The sequence below is a fragment of the Strigops habroptila genome, unplaced genomic scaffold (genome assembly GCF_004027225.2).
Source record: "Strigops habroptila isolate Jane unplaced genomic scaffold, bStrHab1.2.pri NW_022045628.1_ctg1, whole genome shotgun sequence".
NCBI classification, from domain to species: Eukaryota; Metazoa; Chordata; class Aves; order Psittaciformes; family Psittacidae; genus Strigops; species Strigops habroptila.
In genome coordinates, this window is record NW_022651105.1 from 474083 (window position 1) to 495887 (window position 21805).

Below are 21805 nucleotides of genomic sequence, written 5' to 3' on the forward strand. Positions count from 1 at the left end.
TGGCGGAGGGCAGAGCTCCTTCCTCTGCTCTCCAAAGCTCTTCTCCTCCTCTATTAGATGCCACCTGGTTACCCGTTTACAGACTGGAGCGGGACAACGTGGAGCGCATCAAGGCCTTTGTCAAAAGCCCAACAATGGTAGGCATGGCCATTGTGAACAGGGGCTCTGCTGGTGGGTGCTGGCTTCAACCAGGGCCCCCCTAGAGTCCAGTCCCGCTGTCCCCTCTCATACTGCCTGTTTGTGTCTCTGTCCCCCTGGTTTCCAGGATGAGCACCAGAAGATTGGCTTTCTAGAGAGCATCTGCTGCCTGTTGTGCACCGCCAGGTACTGCGGCTTGCACCAGGGGCTGGATGTCTTCTGCCACAAATACCATCTGGCAGAGATGATCAAGGTGAGGAGAGCACCCTGGGGATGCTATGGGCAGGGGGCAAGGCCTCCAGCACTCAGTGAGGGCAGCATTGGTGGCACTGGGTGCTGGCATCTACCACGTCCCTTATCCCCATTGTGCTCTGCAGATGCTGCTCCAACAGGAGCCCATGGACCAACTGTTCACCAAGGTGCGGCATCTCGCCATGGATGCCATAGCAGAATTGAGGTACCACAACTGCCCATCCCTCCTGGGGACCCCAGAGCTCTGTGTCCCCCTGCCCAAGGCCTCGAGGCACTGCTCCCAGCAGCAGTGTCCAACTGGAGCCCTCTCTCTTTGCAGCTCAGTGGAGACAGGGCTGGCAGGCCAGGAGGAAAGCCTCCTGGAAATCTGCTGCAGAAGTGTCTTCTTCCTTCCTCCAAAGGAGGAGTTTTCGGACCTGGACACATACTACTATATCTACGTAAGTGCTGGAGGAGCTACAGGAGCCCACAGCTCCCTGCGGCTGCTCCCTGGTTACGCAGTGCTGCGGGATGAGCACGGTTTAAGCCCAGCTGGCACCTTAAGTGCTACGCTCTGTCCTCCTTGCAGATGCTGGAATCCATGGACAACATGCTCTGGAGGCTGGTGCTCAACTCTCCTGCCCCCAGGGCCAGCGAGAAGCTGCGGAACATCCTGCAGGTCTGGCATGTGCTGAATGGGGTTCACAGGGGCTGTTGCTCACCCTGGGAACAGCGCTCTTGCTTGAGTGGATGGTCCCCACACCAGTGCCATGCACAGAGAGCGCCCTGCAGGGGTGGTGCCCACCTCCCTTGGGTAACCAAGGCCCTTCTGGAGCACAGTGGCTGCAGAGGGTGGCATCTACCTACGTGCCCAGATACAAGGAGCAGTTATACGAAGCCAAAGGGGCAGGAACCCCACTAGAGGCTTTGCTGCCCACTCTCAGGAGACTGATCCCCCCTGGGCTGGCATCTTTGCCGCCTCTCATCAGCCTGGTTTGGGACCAGCTTGGTGGGACCCACGGGACTTGTTAGGAAAATTCCCTTCCCCTTAACTATTAGATAAGCCACTCTTTAAAGTATTAACATGTCTTTTATATATATCTGCATATATATATATATGTATATTTATTTATATGTACACTGTAATCATAGAATCATAGAATGGGTTGGGTTGGAAAGGACCTGAAGATCATCTAGTTCCAGTCCCCTGCCATGGGCAGGGACAGTGATGAGGTAGTGGATTTTTGCTGCTAGTTTCAGCCCAGCCCTGGAAATGAGGATGTGTCTTCTCTTAGGCCTTTGTGGCATGGACATCAGCCTCAGCCAAGGGGACAAAGACCTTGGTTCTGTCTTATTCAGCCTTGGCCATTGCACCGCAGCCCATCCTGCACTGTGCCTGGGCCTGTTTCCCTGCAGGCTGCAGGCACCCAATGTACTTCCCCAGCTTCTTCTCACCCCAGAATGTCCCTTCCTGTACTGGTGCCCCTCCACCCTCCCCTTGACACACAAAGCCACGGGCTGATCCTGACTCCCTCGGGGTGATGTTCAGCATCAGGAACCCCAGTAGAGGCTCAGAGGAAGCCTTGATGGAAGGAGTGCGGGTCCAGCCCATGCTGCTCCTGCTGCAGCACGTGTCTGCTCCCAGGGCACACCAGCAGCTTCTCTCTGCCCAGGTCCTGCTGAGCTTCACCAGCTCTGAGAGCGCCGTGGTGCGGGAGAGGGCCCTGGGGAGGATCAGGACCCTGAGCCAGTTGCTGCTTCACCATCAGACACTGAGGGTAAGGACCAGGCAGGCTCCAGCCAGAGCATCTCCCCCTCCCTGCACACCAGAGCAGGCGGCAGCTCTCCCCGCATGGGGCTGCTTGGGGAGACGGGGCCCTACAAAGCCTGCCTGCCCTCTGCCTTCTCCTCCTCCTCCTTTCTCCTTCTCCTCCTTCTTCTTTATCCTTCTCCTTTCTTCTTCTTCTTTTTTCTTTTCTTTTTTCATTCTCCTTCAGATTCTTCTTCTGGTCTTTCTCCTTCTCCTCCTTCCTTCTCCTCCTTCCTTCTCCTCCTTCCTTCTCCTCCTTCCTTCTCCTCCTTCCTTCTCCTCCTTCCTTCTCCTCCTTCCTTCTCCTCCTTCCTTCTCCTCCTTCCTTCTCCTCCTTCCTTCTCCTCCTTCCTTCTCCTCCTTCCTTCTCCTCCTTCCTTCCCCTCCTTCCTTTCTTCTTCTACATTCTTCTTTGGGTTCTTCAGGTTCTTCACCTTGTTCTTGTTCTTCCACCTTCCTCCCGCAGGGCTTGCACCCGACTGAAACAGACCTATGCAGCCCTGTCTCCCAAGAAGAACTCTCAGTCCCGCTCCTGGGACAGCTTCTGGGTCGTCTCATCCTTTTCCGATTTGCCAAGGTTGAGGCAAGCTCTCTAGCTTGGAGTGCTCTTTGGTGCCTCTATAATTACCTGCAGCATCAAGAAAGTAAGAGAAGTTGTGGTGGGCTTCATCCCTCTGCACACACACGTCTCCTGGTGGGGCTGCTTCTCGCCTTCCTCCCTCCTTTCAGCATCTTGAGCCCTGCTCTTCTGTGGTCCCCACAGCCAAAGCTACCACTGACTCCCATGTCCCAAAGGCAGGTTTTCCCTGTTTGTGAAGAGCAGCTCCATGCCTGCATCACCCCAGTGCCTGCAGCAAGAAGCCCTTCCTGACGCCCTCCAGTAACCTCCTTGAGCGCTTGTGTCCTGCAGATCTTGGGGTGGTTTGGGAAGCTTGATGGCAAAGCTGCTGTGTCCTCCTGACTCTTCTGTGTCTCCCTTGTTGTTCAGGCAGGCCAAAGCCAAAGGGGGAAGGAGAAGAGCTCAAATGGGAAGAAGAAAACAGTGCCAAAGACCTTACCATGGTAATGAGCTCCCCCCATTGCTGGGACTCTGTGGCAAGAGCAGGGCACGTGTGTGAGCAAAGGCATCCAGAAGCAGCAGGGGCTGGTGTGGCCTCACTGTCCCTGGTGGGACGGTTCCTGCTGTCCTCAAGCAGGGACAATGCGGTGCCCATGAGCCCAACCTTCCTCCCCTAGGCGTTTGCAAATTCCCTTTATCCACGGGAGAGGACAGACTTTGTCTGCGTGGCCATCGAGGCGATGAGAGACTCCAGCATCTTTGAGAAGTGGGTAGCAGAAGACATTCTGGATCTGGTCATGAGAGACGTTGACTTCTGGCTGGCAGATGTGAGTGGCTTGTGGCTGGGTTGCCATGCCCTTCAGTCCTGTCAGGCCTTCTTCCTCCCTCCCTCCCTCCTTCCCAAACCTAGGAGGTGACTCGAAGCCACTTTCATGCAGCAGAGAGGGATGGGAAATGGCTGCACTCCAGTGGCAGCAGCACCATCCTCCCCTGTGTTCCCCCCTCCAGGTGCCAAGCATCGTAAGGAGCATCCATGAAAGCCTGCAGCAGAGCAGCAGAGATTCAGCGTGGTGCAAGCTGGGCGCCCTCCTTATCCTGCTGGTCCTGAAGCACCCGAGGGCATTGACCATCAGCATGGTGCTGAACATTCCCTCAAGTGACAGGTATCAGCCTTGAGGGCTTGTTCCCTGTGGGCAGAGGGGCCTGAAGACTCTCTGGCTTCCAGACCCAAGAACCCATGGCAGGGGAGTTGGAACTAGATGATCTTCAGGTCCTTTCCACCCCTCCCATGGGGAGCACCACCTTTGCCCTCTGCTGCCTGCCCACGGCATCCCATGGGATGCATGGACCATGCTGACACAGCTCTCTGGCTTGCAGCGCTGGCATGGACATGTGGGAGCTGATCCTCACCATGCCCAAGACTTTGGAGGTCTTACGGGAGCTGCTCGGGATACTGCAGGACACAGGAGACACCTCCATCCCTGCCTTGGTTGTGAGTTAGAAAGGGCCTTGATGGCCTCCAGCGAGCCCCGCAGGCTCTGTAGTGGCTCACTGCTGTGTTTCCTTCAGGCCATGGCCTCCAGTGAGGATGCTGGTGAGGAGTCCCATGTCGAGAGCTCTCAGGACCACCCAAGCCTGCGGACAGTGTCCCTGTTGCTTGAGAACCTCATTGTGCTGTCGGAGAGACCTGACTTGGTGAGCAGGGCATGGTCATGGGGAGCCCTCTTGGCAGTGGGTCAGGGCATGATCATGGGGAGCCCTCTTGGCAGTGGGTCAGGGCATGGTCGTGGGGAACCCTCTTGGCAATGGTGCACCTTGGTGAGTGCAGTGTTGTGTCAGGGTTTCACAACAAGGAACCTCCATCTCTTCCTACAGGCAAGGAAACTGCAGATCCTCCTGCCACACATCATGGGCAGGCTCCGGAACGCCAAGGAAGAGGTCAAGATAAAGGCCCTGGTGATCATAAGGAACGCGATGGGCCACCTACTGAAGAAGGAAGCCAGCCCCATTGCTGTGCAGCTGGTTGGGGACCTCCTGCCCCTCTTTGATGGAGTAAGGCTGCTGGGCCCTGCAGATGGGCACCCTGCAATGACTCGGAGCAGGGGCTGCTCCCTGGGCTCTCATGGGATGGTTTCTGGGCTTTGCATCCCAGCACAGCTTCCCCCTGCTGCAGGATCTGCCCCCACAGCTTCCCCCCTCACATCAGCATGGACAGGGAGCTGCTCTTGCTCAAAGTCCCCCTTTCCTCCTTGCCACCAGGAGTCCAGCCAGCTGCGAGAGCTCTCCATCCGCCTCTTCAGAGTCCTGCTGGACTCGGTGGTGAGGAGCGACAAGAGGAGGATGAGGAGCAGCACACGGGGCTTTCTGGTCCCGCTCTTCCTCCACATGAGCGACCAGAGCGACAGCGTGGCCGAGGTACAGATCTCAGAGACCCCCATCTTTGGGCCAGGGCATGTCCCACCTTCCTAAGGACAGGTTCACCCCAGGATCACCCAGGCTCTCCTTGCCCAGGCCATGGTGCCATCTCCTACGTCCCGTTCTTGTGCAGGCCTCCAGGGAAGCGCTCCTTGCTTCAGCAACGCTCCTCGGGTGGCGAGAGCTCCAACACCTCCTGAAGACAAGGCAGACATGGAGGATTGCAGAGTGCTTGGTGAGGGGCTCTGCGCTCTGCAGCCATGTCTCTTCTCCACGTCCCTCTCCCATCCCTGTGCCCGTTGGCATCCCTTGGACCACCCTGCCCATCCCACAGGGCTCCTGGCTGGGAGATGGGAACGGGCAAGGGGAAAGGGAGGCGCTGGGAGAAGGGACTGCTCCAGCCGAGCGGGGAGGCTCTGTGGCATCCCATCCCCTTGTGCTCTCTGCAGCTGGAGCGGAGCAGGAAAAGGGCTGAGGAATACCTGGACCAGAGCGTGCCGTACCTGGAGGATGCTCAGGCCCCCTTGCGAGAGGCAGCCATCAGGTTCATCGGTGAGCCACAGCCCCTGGGGTCCCTCTTTAGGCCGCCAGGCCCCAATCCCTACCGCTGCCCCCCCGGGGATCCCTGGGCTCAGCACCGATGGGGAGCAGGGGGCTGATGGATCTCTGTGCCCAGGACTGGCCGCGCGGCCCCTAAGGGGCAGGAACGAGCTGAAGCTGGAGCAGATCTGCCGAGGTGAGGAGGGAGCAGGCTCTGGGGAGGATGCCTGGGGGTCTATGGGAGGCTCATCTCAGCTCTGTCCCTTTGGCTCACAGCCCTTGAGACGCTGCCGGAGGAAAGCGATCCCGTCATCTGTTCCCTGGCAATTCAGACCGTGCTCATCCTGAGAAGGCCACCGGTGCGGCGCACGTTGGGATGGCGCCTGCGAGCGCTCTGCTGCTGATGCTGGACAGCTGGGAGCGGCAGACCTTTCCTTAGGGAAAGGGGTGTCATCCTTAAACCTGGACTAAAGAGCTTCAGAAACAAAAGAGCTAAAAGAGCGGCTCCTGAGCTGCCGCGTTCCCAGCGCTCCATCTTCTGGAGACAGCAGGGGCAGAGGGACCCTTGCTCTGAATAGCACCAGGCAGCAGAGAGGCATCCAGCCAGCACAGACTCCAAACCTGACACCATGTTATCCAGCAATAAAGAAGTGGAGGTTTTGTAAAGAGCTCTGTGTGTGAAAGCTTGAAAATGGGCAGTTTAGAAGTGCAGGTAACAAGGAGAAGCAGCGGTTCCTTATGAGCCCCTAGAGCTTGAGGAGAGGTAGAAGACTGGTACCACGTGGATCAGGAGAGTAACGGCCAACCTCAGACAGCTTAGGAAAGGGGGTGCCAATGGGAAATGAAACGGTGTTCCTAAAGGAACTTGCTCCATTCTAATCCTAAAAGTCACGCTCCTTGAGCTAAGAGACCCTTGCCCACAGAGACCCTTACTCACGGGACATGTGTAGTCAAGTAGAAGTCTAGAAGAGTTAGGGTTGGAAAGGACCTTAAGATCATCTAGTTCCAACCCCCTGCCTTGGGCAGGGACACCTCACACTAGAGCAGGTTGCTCCAAGCCCCTGTGTCCAACCTGGCCTTGAACACTGCCAGGGATGGGGCAGCCACAGCTTCTCTGGGCACCCTGTGCCAGCACCTCAGCACCCTCCCAGGGAAGAACTTCTTCCCTATGTCTGACTGAAATCTGCCCTGTTTAAGCTTGAATCCGCTGCCCCTTGTGCTATCACTACAGTCCCTGATGAAGAGCCCCTACATAAATATATCTGGTGCCCTTAAACAGAGAGGAGAGAATGTAAGAGCCAATATTGCACATAGAGACTGCTGCGCCTATGGCAAACAGGGATCTTCCCTGTTTGCCATGTGTCCAAGCGGGGAGCTGGCAGGCGGAGGGTGCGCTGCAGCAGTTCTCCAGCCCCAGGCACCTCCATCCCTTCCAATCCCCATGGTACCCCTAAAACACCCCAAAATCCACCTTGTACCCCAAACCCACCCAGCCTCAGGCATCTCCGTCCCTCCCAACACTGCTGGTAGCCCTAAATGTTCCCAAACCCCACCTTTCTTAGGCCCCAGAAGGAAGGATCCCCACACACAGCATGTTGGGGTGCAGGGATGCTGCTTTGGGTGACAGCCCCAGCTCATGGCCCTGCAGGAGGTTCTCCCGCTGCCACCGCTCAGTCTAGACCTGGGAGGAGATGCAGTGGTGGGATACAGGCACCTGAAGTCCCCTCCATTCATGGTCTCCCCGAGCCTTCTCTTCTCCACACTGGACGTTTGCACTTTGGGAGCTGCTATCTCGGTCACTGGAGACTGGTGTCCAGTGGGGCTTTATGCAGATGGAGTTTTAGGTGGGTACGTAAGGGAGGACATCCATGTTGGTGGCACCGTTCCGGAGGTCTCCATGTGTGGGAATTAAGTGGATGTTTCCGTAAGTGCTCCTAAGCCTCCCTGGATTCCTGTTGGTGGGTTTCAGCTCCAGGATGAGCAGTGAGATGAGTGGGAGCAATGTGCTCTCAGGTGGGCTTGGTTACCCTTAGCAGGCACCAGAAGGTTCTCTGAAGCTGTTGATTGTTCTGGGAGGGTTGGGCTTGCAGAGGAAGGTGTGCAGGGAGTTGGGTTCCTTTTCTTGTGGTTTTCTGAGGTGGAAAGTATGAGCTGAACTTGGCTTTGCTGTGGGAAGAAAGTAGTTCTGGTTTGGTCGGAGGGCTGGGCTCTGCTGATGTACATGGGCTTCTCCACTTGCTGCCTTGAGCCTTCTGCGTGCTTCTGAGGGAGAGCTTAGTGCTGCCTTCTTCCTTGAGGACTGACAACAAGAGCATGGCAGAGAAAGGAGGTAAGGAGAGCTGGAAGGGATTTGCATGCTGCCCTTAGAGTGGGATGCAGAAAGAAAGTTGGCTCTTTTCTGAAGGTCTTAAACCTCTGAATGATGAGTTTGGCCTGAGGGTAGCCAGTGATGTTGCCCTTCTTGGAGCAGGATTCCTCTGTGCCCTGTGCTGTGGGGTGGGTAGGCAGTAGGTTATGTGCTTTAGAGAAGTTGCTTGCTGTGCTTTAGAGCCTGGTTGTGCTTCCTATTGTTGGTGTGAATGCTGCTTGCCTTAGCACCAGGCAATGCCCAAATGCATGTTGTGTCTTTGTTAAGAGGTACTTTTTGCTTTGCTGAGTGCTCCCTGTTCCTTGCACTGAAACATGGAGGGGTCTAAACCAATGCCATTGGGCTCTGTGCCTGTGGTTGTTGCAAACAGTACTGACTTGCTGGCCGCCAAACCCCTCCCTCTCTTTAAATAATCTATATATTCTTTGGACTAGGCCTTGCTTACAGCATGCAGCAATTGCATGAGCTGTATCTAATCGTGATTTTGTGTTTGAAAGCATTTCATGCGAGTGGCTGGTGTCAGTGTCACCATGTATAAGGAGGGAGAAATAAGCACAGAGCAGCCAGATAACACGATGAAAGTGTCAGAACAAGTCTGTAGAGGAACTCAGGGTGAGACCTTTGCATGAGCCCTGTGCCTCCTCTGCTCTTCCTCAGCTGCTGCCCTGGGCTGTGATAGCCCAAAGCAGAAGGAAAGACTCATTGTCTGCCCAGGTGCTGTAGAAACAAGTGCCTGGGCCAAAGGGCTGATGAGATCTCCCCCACAGCTGGTCTCGGCCTACCTTGGGCCCCGTTGCTGTGTCTGGGAGAGGGGAAACTGAGGCACAGAGCTGCTGGGTCATGTGCAGGGCTTGCAAGATCCCTGCTGGTGCAAGCATCAGGTAGGTGCCTGTTGGAAACTGCAGCACTTGTCATGGACGATACTGGGTGGCAGAGTAGGTCCTTGCTGACGTTGGGCATATATGTGCCAGCAGGTGTACTCCTGCCAAACCTTCATCTTGGCTCTTGAGATCAGAGGCAGATTGAGGTTGTGTCCTTGTGAAGCCCTGCTCTGGGTCTTTTTCAAGCTCTCCATCTCTCCCCTTAGAGCCTTTCTGGCATGATTTCAGTGGTCTGTGCCTCAGTTTCCCTACCTGTGAACCAGGAAGAACAGCAATTTTCCCCTGCTTCTCTGGTTTTTCCAATTGACTCTTTTGATTTAACCCCCGTCTGTGTTTCTTTGGAAAGCAGCTCCCACTAGTAAATGCTAACTAGTCCTTTTCAGTCTCAGGTTTGAGTCAGCGACACAGGCATCAGCCGTTCTGTGCTGCAGCAGAAAGAGTGTGCCGGTGACCCCAGTCCTGCACAGACAGTAAAGACAGGGTACAAAGGAAAACAGGGGGAAACAACAAAGTCTAAAGCCGTTTTTCAGGGTTCCAGCACATTCTCCACATGTTTTCATCTTTTTGGCACTCCCTGATGTTCTGAAGAGCTTTGATGATGCTGGATTGGATTAGCAAATAGGTTTAGACCACTCCAGTAATGCTTTTGCTGGTCTCACGTTGTCAATTCTTGTTTGTTTTTCCTCAGCCTTGTTGCTGCTCTTGTCTGCTTGTGATCGTCCAGAGCAAGACTAGAGGAAACGCAGGCAAGGCTGCTGGAATCCCTTCCATCTTCTCCTTGCGCCCCAGAAACTTGATCATCTGACAGTAAGCAATATTGCTATGCTTTTATACACCACACATAACCTGTCAAACTGCTTTATTTCCAAGTTACCATCATGTGTTACTCAGGAGCAACTGAGACATTTTGGGTTAGCTTTGTACATACATATTGATGAGAAATCCGAAGCATGTTTTTCTGTAGAAAATACCTATGTTTATATCAGACTCAAATAGATCTGGAAAAGAGGTTGTTCCTTCTGCTCCTGCTGAAGTCTGTTTAGAAGAGATCCCAAGCAAGGATGGCTCTGTCTAAATCACAAGTGTTATTAGTTTGGGATCATTTCATTCCCTGGAAAGGCTTCTGAAGAAACATATCAGCGTATTGGGAATCCGATGGGAGACGGAAAGGGCTTTGCTAGTGTTTACTGGGACATGAATGCTTGTGGTGGAAGGAAAACAAGAAGTAGTCGTGTAGTTGCAGGAGCTGAAGAAAGTGAGGCAGGTGCTTAGTAACTTGGAAATGACTTTGAATTCTTCAAGTTGGTTCTGAAGGAAGTTTCATTGCTCTCTTTGGTTCAAAGACAGGTTTCTGTTAGGCTGGGAAAGGCATTTCTAACTCTTGAAGGAGGTGGTAACCCCGTGATTTGAAGCATGGCACCTATCTACCTTCCCTTTCCCAGCAGTTCATCTGTTTGTTCTGGTCAAGCTTTGTCCTGGGATTTGCAAGTGATGTCCAGAAATGTCCGCTCTGCCTTGCAATGATTTCTCTCTAAGCTAGAAATGCAGAGGAGCAGCCGCTGCAGGTTGTAAGGGTTGCATTGGAAAGACACGTCTTGTCCTGGTTGGTTGGGGGCTGAATTGGGAGGAGGCAAATGGATGGAGTGATTACTCATGAGCGAGAAAAGGGCTGATAATATCTCCTGTTCAAGATGTTGCAAAAAGCTGAGGAATGGATTTTTCTTGGCAGATCGTTGCTGTGAATGTTAGTGGAGCTGTTGCGATGCAAGCCATGTGTAGGTGATGCTCAGCAGCATAGTCCTGGGACTACGGGTTTGGGAGCAGCGGCTGGACGTTTGCATTCCGTAGCTGTGCTCTGGGACACCGAAGTGCACTGAGCAGAAGGGAAGTACACAGATGGTGTTTAAGGTGGCAGAGGAAGGGCGTATTGCCATGTTGGTGGCACCGTTGCAAAGCTCACCCTGTGTAGGTAATGCCCAGCACCAGCTTTCTGTCCTGAGGGAGAGTCAGAGCCAGCCCGAGTCCTCTCCTCGCTCTCCCAGTGCTGCACTAGTCAGTAGTTGATGCTTGAGGGGGGATTTGCTAGATGACCACCACCCTCATTCCCTGACTACCACAGAGCAGAAACGAGCTGGTGATTTAGTTTTAAGGCCAGAAATAGAGAAATCAGTCTCAGGGAATGCTAGCAGGGTCGCTTCTGTAAGCTGAGGCAGCTCACCTCAGTGAGCAGAGCTAATGGTGCCAAGATTGCCACCCTTAGGTGCTCCCACAGCCGAAGAGCCAGGACTGAAAGCTGGTGCTGGGCCTCTTCTGCGAACGATGACCTCCGTAACGGTGCCACCGGCATTGTTCTCGCTCCTCGCTTTCCCACCTAAAGGTCCAGTTGTGTGCATCCTCCACGATGCAGGCTCGAGGCTGAGCCGAGCCGGCCGCATTGAGCTTGAACGTCCGGACCCTGCTCTCACAGCCAATGAGCCAGGATAAAAAGCAGGTGCTGGGCCTCTTCTGCACTCAGTGCCCTCCGCAACGGTGCCATCGGCATTGCTCTCGCTCCTTGCTTTCCCACCTTAAAGTCCAATTGCATGGATCCCCTACGATGCAGGCTCGAGGCTGTGCCGAGCCCGTCGCTTTGAGCACGAACGTCCGGGCCCTGCTCCCACAGCCGAAGAGCCAGGACTGAAAGCTGGTGCTGGGCCTCTTCTGCACATGGTGATCTATGAAACGGTGCCACTGGCATTGCTCTCGCTCCTCGCTTTCCCATCTAAAAGTCCAATTGCGTGCATCCTCTACGTTGCAGGCTCAAGGCTATGCAGAGCCTGTCTCATTCAGCACGAACGTCCGGGCCCTGCTCCCACAGCTGAAGAGCCAGGACTCAAAGCTGGTGCTGGGCCTCTTCTGCACATGGTGAGGTCCGCAACGGTGCCACCGGCATTGATCTCACTCCTCGCTTTCCCATCCAGAAGTCCAATTGAATGCAACATCTACGGTGCCCACTCGAGGCTGTGCCGAGCCTGTCGAATTGAGCACGAACGTCGGGGCCCTGCTCCCACAGCCGAAGTGCCAGTACTGAAAGCTGGTGCTGGGCCTCTTCTGCACATGGTGAGCTCCGGAACGGTGCCACCGGCATTGCTCTCACTCCTCGCTTTCCCATCACAAAGTCCCATTGCGTGCATCATCTACGGTGATCCTATGATTCCATGATTGTTCTGTAGTTATTACGCTGTTCTTTTCTCTAACCTGTGGGTATTACACTTCTGTGATTTTCCTCCCCGTTCCCTTGGCGTAGTTTCAGTGATTGAAGGAGGACGCTGGTTGAGAGCCAAGTGGTCAAGGGCCTTGTGTGGAGGAGGGGTGGGTTCAACACATGTTGCTGGGTCTAAGTGGGTTGTTTCGCTCAGAGACAATGGCGTTGGCTGGTAGGGTTGATTTGAGCAGGGTATGTTGTGCGGGGAGATTGATTAGGGAATGGGGAGCGTGTCAGGGCTTGTCTTGGTGGGATGTGGGGAGTCTGGAGGGGGAATGTGTGGGACATGGCTGGTGGGAAGAGCAGGGGGCACAGCATGTTGCACTCGAAGCATCATCATGTGTTTTTGAACCCTGCAGGTTAGCCAATGGGCTGGAAGGTGTGCGGATCGAGAGCGAGGGCAGCCTGTCCACGCTGCCCTTCTTCAACCTCTCAGAGGAGGACTGTGGCAACTACATGTGTGTTGCCACGAACAAGCTGGGCAACAGCAATGCCAGTACCATCCTGTATGGTAGGTGCCCTGTTTTTCTGCAGCAAGGTATAGTGAGGAGGAAGAAGAAGAAGAGGAGGAGGAGGAGGATGAAGAGGAGGAAGGTGAGTGGCCAGCGATGGAAGCAAGTGGGGTTTTTTTAGCAATGCCAGCCCATCGAGATGCTGAATGGCACGAGCCCTGAGCAGCAAGGATTCATCAGAGGATGCTGAGGAGATCTGCATTGGCCCATGCAGGAGGGCACTGCTTGGTGGTGGTCAGTGGCGGTCACGGTGGGTGTTTAGGGGTGAGCAGCAGACGGTGAAGAGACAGGACATCATTGAAACGCAGGCGCGAGGAGAGGGCCCCAGCAGGTAAGGGCACACTTTGGGGACACACTGTAGGCTATTTGCAGGTTATCCTCTCAGCAGGGATACAAGCAGTTGTTAAGGGGTGCAGGCAGTGTGAGGTTGGGACGTGTAGATGTCAAGTGGTGTGGGTGTCACGTTGGGTATCGTAGGTGTCAGGCTGGGTAGTGTAGGTGGCACTTGAGGCAGCAGAGGTGTTGGGTTAGGTAGCATAGGTGGCACTGTGGGTGAGCTCATGCGTCTGACTCAGGGTTAGCACAGCTTTATTAGACCGGTTCCATCAGAGGCGCTTGGAAATGGGACAACTCGTGCTCAGCACTGAAGGCGTGCTGACATGGGACATGGCATCACCCAGACATGTGGCCTGTCAGGTGCATGGCGATGTTATATGTGCCCGGTGTCCACCCCGAATGTTGTGTCCCTTCTGGAATCGCAGCTCTTGTCACCAAACATCCCGGGGTGCCCGACCTGTCACCTGCAGTTTTTCTTCACCCAAGGAAGTTGTGAATGCTCCATCCGTGGCAGTGTTTAAGGCCGGGTTGGACGGAGCAGAGTGAATGCAGGAAGGTCCTCAAGCTCTCCTGCTCACATTCCTCCCTCAGGGCATCTGAGCTCCCAAAGCTGTCGCTCTTGAGTGGGAATGCAAAGAGCTGCCCCCTCCGATGGGAGGAGATGCTCTGGAGGTGGAGGGTGTCTTCCCTGATGCAGAGGAGCCAAACCTGCTCCCACTCAGGGTGGACATTGCCTTGAAACCCGGCGCTGCCTTGGCTCTTGTGACATCACCCACCACCTATGATGCCACAAAGCACCGGCGCTGAGGTAGGCACAGCCAGGTATAAAGCCAGGGCTGTCCCTGTGTGTGGCACTTGACAGAAGAGCTCACGGAGTGGTTGAGTCTCTCGTGAGCAAGCTGCATTGCTGGTACCGCACCTCAGTGGATTGCGGACAGAAAGCTACGGAAAGACAACTTCTGACCAAGTACGTGTGAAAAATCCTCCTCTCCCCTCCCCAAGTGCATTTTCCTCCTCCTCAGCTGGGGTGTGATGGAGGTGATCCCATCTGGTCTCATCTCATCGCATGTCATCACCTCAGCTCAGCTCATCTTCATCCCATTTCATCTTCATCTCATTTCATCGCATTGCATCGCATCATCTTCCTCACACCACATCATCACACCACATCATGACACCACATCTTCACTTCATCTCATCCATCTCATCTCATCTCACCCATCGCATCTCATCATCTTCCTCATTTCATAGAACATATCACCACACCCCATCATAATCCTTATATCAAGTCACGGCTCATGGCGATGGGACAGGGCAGGAGCAAGGAGCCGGTGGGTTGCTCCTGAGCTCAGCCCTGATGCGTTTGGTCCAAGCTTCCCCCTCCACCACCTCAATCTTTTTCCTTCATCCACAGGATGGCGAAGAAACCCCCCAGAACCCCAAGGAGGGCCTGGGAGGAGGAGAACAGGGCTCCCCAGAAGAGCAGATCTTCACCGGAGTCCTATGAGGAACCCCCGGTCCTGCCATTGAGGACTGGTGAGTGAGAGGCCCTGTTGGTCTGGGACCAGGACAAGGGGTGATGGGTTTAAACTGAAACAGGGGAAGCTGAGGTTGCACATAAGGAAGAAGTTCTTGCCTGTGAGAGTGGAGAAGCGCTGGCACAGCTTATCCAAAGAGGTGGTGAATGCTCCATCCCCGGCAGCGTTCAAGGCCAGGTTGGACAGAGCCTTGGGTGATATAGAATCATAGAATGGTTTGGGTTGGAAAGGACCTTAAGCTCATCCAGTTCCACTGATGTCCTCCACAGGCAGGGACACCACACACTAAACCGTGTCATGGTTCCATGTCATGGAACTAGATGATCTTCAGGTCCTTTCCAACCCAACCCGTTCTAGGATTCTCTGACTCTATGGTGCTCGACAGCAGCACCACATTTCCCTGGCATGCTGGCGGAGGGCAGAGCTCCTTCCTCTGCTCTCCAAAGCTCTTCTCCTCCTCTATTAGATGCCACCTGGTTACCCGTTTACAGACTGGAGCAGGACAACGTGGAGCGCATCAAGGCATTTGTCAAAAGCCCAACAATGGTAGGCATGGCCATTGTGAACAGGGGCTCTGCTGGTGGGTGCTGGCTTCAACCAGGGCCCCCCTAGAGTCCAGTCCCGCTGTCCCCTCTCATACTGCCTGTTTGTGTCTCTGTCCCCCCTGGTTTCCAGGATGAGCACCAGAAGATTGGCTTTCTGGAGAGCATCTGCTGCCTGTTGTGCACCGCCAGGTACTGCGGCTTGCACCAGGGGCTGGATGTCTTCTGCCACAAATACCATCTGGCAGAGATGATCAAGGTGAGGAGAGCACCCTGGGGATGCTATGGGCAGGGGGCAAGGCCTCCAGCACTCAGTGAGGGCAGCATTGGTGGCACTGGGTGCTGGCATCTACCACGTCCCTTATCCCCATTGTGCTCTGCAGATGCTGCTCCAACAGGAGCCCATGGACCAACTGTTCACCAAGGTGCGGCATCTCGCCATGGATGCCATAGCAGAATTGAGGTACCACAACTGCCCATCCCTCCTGGGGACCCCAGAGCTCTGTGTCCCCCTGCCCAAGGCCTCGAGGCACTGCTCCCAGCACCAGTGTCCAACTGGAGCCCTCTCTCTTTGCAGCTCAGTGGAGACAGGGCTGGCAGGCCAGGAGGAAAGCCTCCTGGAAATCTGCTGCAGAAGTGTCTTCTTCCTTCCTCCAAAGGAGGAGTTTTCGGACCTGGACACATACTACTATATCTACGTAAGTGCTGGAGGAGCTACAGGAGCCCACAGCTCCCTGCGGCTGCTCCCTGGTTACGCAGTGCTGCGGGATGAGCACGGTTTAAGCCCAGCTGGCACCTTAAGTGCTACGCTCTGTCCTCCTTGCAGATGCTGGAATCCACGGACAACATGCTCTGGAGGCTGGTGCTCAACTCTCCTGCCCCCAGGGCCAGCGAGAAGCTGCGGAACATCCTGCAGGTCTGGCATGTGCTGAATGGGGTTCACAGGGGCTGTTGCTCACCCTGGGAACAGCGCTCTTGCTTGAGTGGATGGTCCCCACACCAGTGCCATGCACAGAGAGCGCCCTGCAGGGGTGGTGCCCACCTCCCTTGGGTAACCAAGGCCCTTCTGGAGCACAGTGGCTGCAGAGGGTGGCATCTACCTACGTGCCCAGGCGCAAGGGGCAGTTATACGAAGCCAAAGGGGCAGGAACCCCACTAGAGGCTTTGCTGCCCACTCTCAGGAGACTGATCCCCCCTGGGCTGGCATCTTTGCTGCCTCTCATCAGCCTGGTTTGGGACCAGCTTGGTGGGACCCACCGGACTTGTTAGGAAAATTCCCTTCCCCTTAACTATTAGATAAGCCACTCTTTAAAGTATTAACATGTCTTTTATATATATCTGCATATATATATATGTATATATATTTATATGTACACTGTAAGCATAGAATCATAGAATGGGTTGGGTTGGAAAGAACCTGAAGATCATCTAGTTCCAGTCCCCTGCCATGGGCAGGGACAGTGATGAGGTAGTGGATTTTTGCTGCTAGTTTCAGCCCAGCCCTGGAAATGAGGATGTGTCTTCTCTTAGGCCTTTGTGGCACAGACATCAGCCACAGCCAAGGGGACAAAGACCTTGGTTCTGTCTTATTCAGCCTTGGCCATTGCACCGCAGCCCATCCTGCACTGTGCCTGGGCCTGTTTCCCTGCAGGCTGCAGGCACCCAATGTACTTCCCCAGCTTCTTCTCACCCCAGAATGTCCCTTCCTGTACTGGTGCCCCTCCATCCTCCCCTTGACACACAAAGCCACGGGCTGATCCTGACTCCCTCGGGGTGATGTTCAGCATCAGGAACCCCAGTAGAGGCTCAGAGGAAGCCTTGATGGAAGGAGTGCGGGTCCAGCCCATGCTGCTCCTGCTGCAGCACGTGTCTGCTCCCAGGGCACACCAGCAGCTTCTCTCTGCCCAGGTCCTGCTGAGCTTCACCAGCTCTGAGAGCGCCGTGGTGCGGGAGAGGGCCCTGGGGAGGATCAGGACACTGAGCCAGTTGCTGTTTCACCATCACACACTGAGGGTAAGGAGCAGGCAGGCTCCAGCCAGAGCATCTCCCCCTCCCTGCACACCAGAGCAGGCGGCAGCTCTCCCCACATGGGGCTGCTTGGGGAGACGGGGCCCTGCAAAGCCTGCCTGCCCTCTGCCTTCTCCTCCTCCTCCTTTCTCCTTCTCCTCCTTCTTCTTTATCCTTCTCCTTTCTTCTTCTTCTTCTTCTTCTTTCTTCTTTCTTTTTTCATTCTCCTTCAGATTCTTCTTCTGGTCTTTCTCCTTCTCCTCCTTCCTTCTCCTCCTTCCTTCTCCTCCTTCCTTCTCCTCCTTCCTTCTCCTCCTTCCTTCTTCTCCTTCCTTCTCCTCCTTCCTTCTCCTCCTTCCTTCTCCTCCTTCCTTCTCCTCCTTCCTTCTCCTCCTTCCTTCTCCTCCTTCCTTCTCCTCCTTCCTTTTCCTCCTTCCTTCTCCTCCTTCCTTCCCCTCCTTCCTTCTCCTCCTTCCTTTCTTCTTCTACATTCTTCTTTGGGTTCTTCAGGTTCTTCACCTTGTTCTTGTTCTTCCACCTTCCTCCCGCAGGGCTTGCACCCGACTGAAACAGACCTATGCAGCCCTGTCTCCCAAGAAGAACTCTCAGTCCCGCTCCTGGGACAGCTTCTGGGTCGTCTCATCCTTTTCCGATTTGCCAAGGATGAGACAAGCTCTCCAGCTTGGAGTGCTCTTTGGTGCCTCTATAATTACCTGCAGCATCAAGAAAGTAAGAGAAGTTGTGGTGGGCTTCATCCCTCTGCACACACACGTCTCCTGGTGGGGCTGCTTCTCGCCTTCCTCCCTCCTTTCAGCAGCTTGAGCCCTGCTCTTCTGTGGTTCCCACAGCCAAAGCTACCACTGACTCCCATGTCCCAAAGGCAGGTTTTCCCTGTTTGTGAAGAGCAGCTCCATGCCTGCATCACCCCAGTGCCTGCAGCAAGAAGCTCTTCCTGATGCCCTCCAGTAACCTCCTTGAGCGCTTGTGTCCTGCAGATCTCGGGGTGGTTTGGGAAGCTTGATGGCAAAGCTGCTGTGTCCTCCTGACTCTTCTGTGTCTCCCTTGTTGTTCAGGCAGGCCAAAGCCAAAGGGGGAAGGAGAAGAGCTCAAATGGGAAGAAGAAAACAGTGCCAAAGACCTTACCATGGTAATGAGCTCCCCCCATTGCTGGGACTCTGTGGCAAGAGCAGGGCACGTGTGTGAGCAAAGGCATCCAGAAGCAGCAGGGGCTGGTGTGGCCTCACTGTCCCTGGTGGGACGGTTCCTGCTGTCCTCAAGCAGGGACAATGCGGTGCCCATGAGCCCAACCTTCCTCCCCTAGGCGTTTGCAAATTCCCTTTATCCACGGGAGAGGACAGACTTTGTCTGCGTGGCCATCGAGGCGATGAGAGACTCCAGCATCTTTGAGAAGTGGGTAGCAGAAGACATTCTGGATCTGGTCATGAGAGACGTTGACTTCTGGCTGGCAGATGTGAGTGGCTTGTGGCTGGGTTGCCATGCCCTTCAGTCCTGTCAGGCCTTCTTCCTCCCTCCCTCCCTCCTTCCCAAACCTAGGAGGTGACTCGAAGCCACTTTCATGCAGCAGAGAGGGATGGGAAATGGCTGCACTCCAGTGGCAGCAGCACCATCCTCCCCTGTGTTCCCCCCTCCAGGTGCCAAGCATCGTAAGGAGCATCCATGAAAGCCTGCAGCAGAGCAGCAGAGATTCAGCGTGGTGCAAGCTGGGCGCCCTCCTTATCCTGCTGGTCCTGAAGCACCCGAGGGCATTGACCATCAGCATGGTGCTGAACATTCCCTCAAGTGACAGGTATCAGCCTTGAGGGCTTGTTCCCTGTGGGCAGAGGGGCCTGAAGACTCTCTGGCTTCCAGACCCAAGAACCCATGGCAGGGGAGTTGGAACTAGATGATCTTCAGGTCCTTTCCACCCCTCCCATGGGGAGCACCACCTTTGCCCTCTGCTGCCTGCCCACGGCATCCCATGGGATGCATGGACCATGCTGACACAGCTCTCTGGCTTGCAGCGCTGGCATGGACATGTGGGAGCTGATCCTCACCATGCCCAAGACTTTGGAGGTCTTACGGGAGCTGCTCGGGATACTGCAGGACACAGGAGACACCTCCATCCCTGCCTTGGTTGTGAGTTAGAAAGGGCCTTGATGGCCTCCAGCGAGCCCCGCAGGCTCTGTAGTGGCTCACTGCTGTGTTTCCTTCAGGCCATGGCCTCCAGTGAGGATGCTGGTGAGGAGTCCCATGTCGAGAGCTCTCAGGACCACCCAAGCCTGCGGACAGTGTCCCTGTTGCTTGAGAACCTCATTGTGCTGTCGGAGAGACCTGACTTGGTGAGCAGGGCATGGTCATGGGGAGCCCTCTTGGCAGTGGGTCAGGGCATGATCATGGGGAGCCCTCTTGGCAGTGGGTCAGGGCATGGTCGTGGGGAACCCTCTTGGCAATGGTGCACCTTGGTGAGTGCAGTGTTGTGTCAGGGTTTCACAACAAGGAACCTCCATCTCTTCCTACAGGCAAGGAAACTGCAGATCCTCCTGCCACACATCATGGGCAGGCTCCGGAACGCCAAGGAAGAGGTCAAGATAAAGGCCCTGGTGATCATAAGGAACGCGATGGGCCACCTACTGAAGAAGGAAGCCAGCCCCATTGCTGTGCAGCTGGTTGGGGACCTCCTGCCCCTCTTTGATGGAGTAAGGCTGCTGGGCCCTGCAGATGGGCACCCTGCAATGACTCGGAGCAGGGGCTGCTCCCTGGGCTCTCATGGGATGGTTTCTGGGCTTTGCATCCCAGCACAGCTTCCCCCTGCTGCAGGATCTGCCCCCACAGCTTCCCCCCTCACATCAGCATGGACAGGGAGCTGCTCTTGCTCAAAGTCCCCCTTTCCTCCTTGCCACCAGGAGTCCAGCCAGCTGCGAGAGCTCTCCATCCGCCTCTTCAGAGTCCTGCTGGACTCGGTGGTGAGGAGCGACAAGAGGAGGATGAGGAGCAGCACACGGGGCTTTCTGGTCCCGCTCTTCCTCCACATGAGCGACCAGAGCGACAGCGTGGCCGAGGTACAGATCTCAGAGACCCCCATCTTTGGGCCAGGGCATGTCCCACCTTCCTAAGGACAGGTTCACCCCAGGATCACCCAGGCTCTCCTTGCCCAGGCCATGGTGCCATCTCCTACGTCCCGTTCTTGTGCAGGCCTCCAGGGAAGCGCTCCTTGCTTCAGCAACGCTCCTCGGGTGGCGAGAGCTCCAACACCTCCTGAAGACAAGGCAGACATGGAGGATTGCAGAGTGCTTGGTGAGGGGCTCTGCGCCCTGCAGCCATGTCTCTTCTCCACGTCCCTCTCCCATCCCTGTGCCCGTTGGCATCCCTTGGACCACCCTGCCCATCCCACAGGGCTCCTGGCTGGGAGATGGGAACGGGCAAGGGGAAAGGGAGGCGCTGGGAGAAGGGACTGCTCCAGCCGAGCGGGGAGGCTCTGTGGCATCCCATCCCCTTGTGCTCTCTGCAGCTGGAGCGGAGCAGGAAAAGGGCTGAGGAATACCTGGACCAGAGCGTGCCGTACCTGGAGGATGCTCAGGCCCCCTTGCGAGAGGCAGCCATCAGGTTCATCGGTGAGCCACAGCCCCTGGGGTCCCTCTTTAGGCAGCTGGGCCCCAATCCCCACCGCTGCCCCCCCGGAGATCCCTGGGCTCAGCACCGATGGGGAGCAGGGGGCTGATGGATCTCTGTGCCCAGGACTGGCCGCACGGCCCCTAAGGGGCAGGAACGAGCTGAAGCTGGAGCAGATCTGCCGAGGTGAGGAGGGAGCAGGCTCTGGGGAGGATGCCTGGGGGTCTATGGGAGGCTCATCTCAGCTCTGTCCCTTTGGCTCACAGCCCTTGAGACGCTGCCGGAGGAAAGTGATCCCGTCATCTGTTCCCTGGCAATTCAGACCGTGCTCATCCTGAGAAGGCCACCGGTGCGGCGCACATTGGGATGGCGCCTGCGAGCGCTCTGCTGCTGATGCTGGACAGCTGGGAGCGGCAGCCCTTTCCTTAGGGAAAGGGGTGTCATCCTTAAACCTGGACTAAAGAGCTTCAGAAACAAAAGAGCTAAAAGAGCGGCTCCTGAGCTGCCGCGTTCCCAGCGCTCCATCTTCTGGAGACAGCAGGGGCAGAGGGACCCTTGCTCTGAATAGCACCAGGCAGCAGAGAGGCATCCAGCCAGCACAGACTCCAAACCTGACACCATGTCATCCAGCAATAAAGAAGTGGAGGTTTTGTAAAGGGCTCTGTGTGTGAAAGCTTGAAAATGGGCAGTTTAGAAGTGCAGGTAACAAGGAGAAGCAGCGGTTCCTTATGAGCTCCTAGAGCTTGAGGAGAGGTAGAAGACTGGTACCACGTGGATCAGGAGAGTAACGGCCAACCTCAGACAGCTTAGGAAAGGGGGTGCCAATGGGAAATGAAACGGTATTCCTAAAGGAACTTGCTCCATTCTAATCCTAAAAGTCACGCTCCTTGAGCTAAGAGACCCTTGCCCACAGAGACCCTTACTCACGGGCCATGTGTAGTCAAGTAGAAGTCTAGAAGAGTTAGGGTTGGAAAGGACCTTAAGATCATGTAGTTCCAACCCCCTGCCTTGGGCAGGGACACCTCACACTAGAGCAGGTTGCTCCAAGCCCCTGTGTCCAACCTGGCCTTGAACA

The 21805-nt window shown here is 55.5% G+C and overlaps 2 protein-coding genes and 3 long non-coding RNA genes across 5 annotated transcripts; all 5 read left to right on the forward strand.

Annotated features, from left to right (window-relative positions):
- Positions 1 to 298: 298 nt before the first annotated feature.
- Positions 299 to 797, forward strand: LOC115603236. The gene is made up of 3 exons (XR_003989835.1): positions 299 to 391; positions 516 to 595; positions 710 to 797. It is a non-coding gene; the product is annotated as an uncharacterized LOC115603236 (long non-coding RNA).
- A 3868-nt stretch (positions 798 to 4665) lies between these two features.
- On the forward strand, positions 4666 to 6356 carry LOC115603231 (maestro heat-like repeat family member 5). The gene is made up of 6 exons (XM_030474978.1): positions 4666 to 4790; positions 4998 to 5153; positions 5287 to 5388; positions 5603 to 5705; positions 5830 to 5889; positions 5970 to 6356. The coding sequence occupies exons 1-6, from the start codon at positions 4713 to 4715 to the stop codon at positions 6095 to 6097; spliced, it is 627 nt and encodes a 208-aa protein (XP_030330838.1). The 5' UTR covers positions 4666 to 4712; the 3' UTR covers positions 6098 to 6356.
- An 8924-nt stretch (positions 6357 to 15280) lies between these two features.
- LOC115603242 lies at positions 15281 to 15779 on the forward strand. Its single transcript, XR_003989839.1, has 3 exons — positions 15281 to 15373; positions 15498 to 15577; positions 15692 to 15779. It is a non-coding gene; the product is annotated as an uncharacterized LOC115603242 (long non-coding RNA).
- Positions 15780 to 17095: 1316 nt separating this feature from the next.
- LOC115603243 lies at positions 17096 to 18235 on the forward strand. The gene is made up of 3 exons (XR_003989840.1): positions 17096 to 17127; positions 17673 to 17850; positions 18195 to 18235. It is a non-coding gene; the product is annotated as an uncharacterized LOC115603243 (long non-coding RNA).
- A 1457-nt stretch (positions 18236 to 19692) lies between these two features.
- Positions 19693 to 21390, forward strand: LOC115603241 (maestro heat-like repeat family member 5). The gene is made up of 6 exons (XM_030474984.1): positions 19693 to 19817; positions 20025 to 20180; positions 20314 to 20415; positions 20630 to 20732; positions 20857 to 20916; positions 20997 to 21390. The coding sequence occupies exons 1-6, from the start codon at positions 19740 to 19742 to the stop codon at positions 21122 to 21124; spliced, it is 627 nt and encodes a 208-aa protein (XP_030330844.1). The 5' UTR covers positions 19693 to 19739; the 3' UTR covers positions 21125 to 21390.
- Positions 21391 to 21805: the final 415 nt, after the last annotated feature.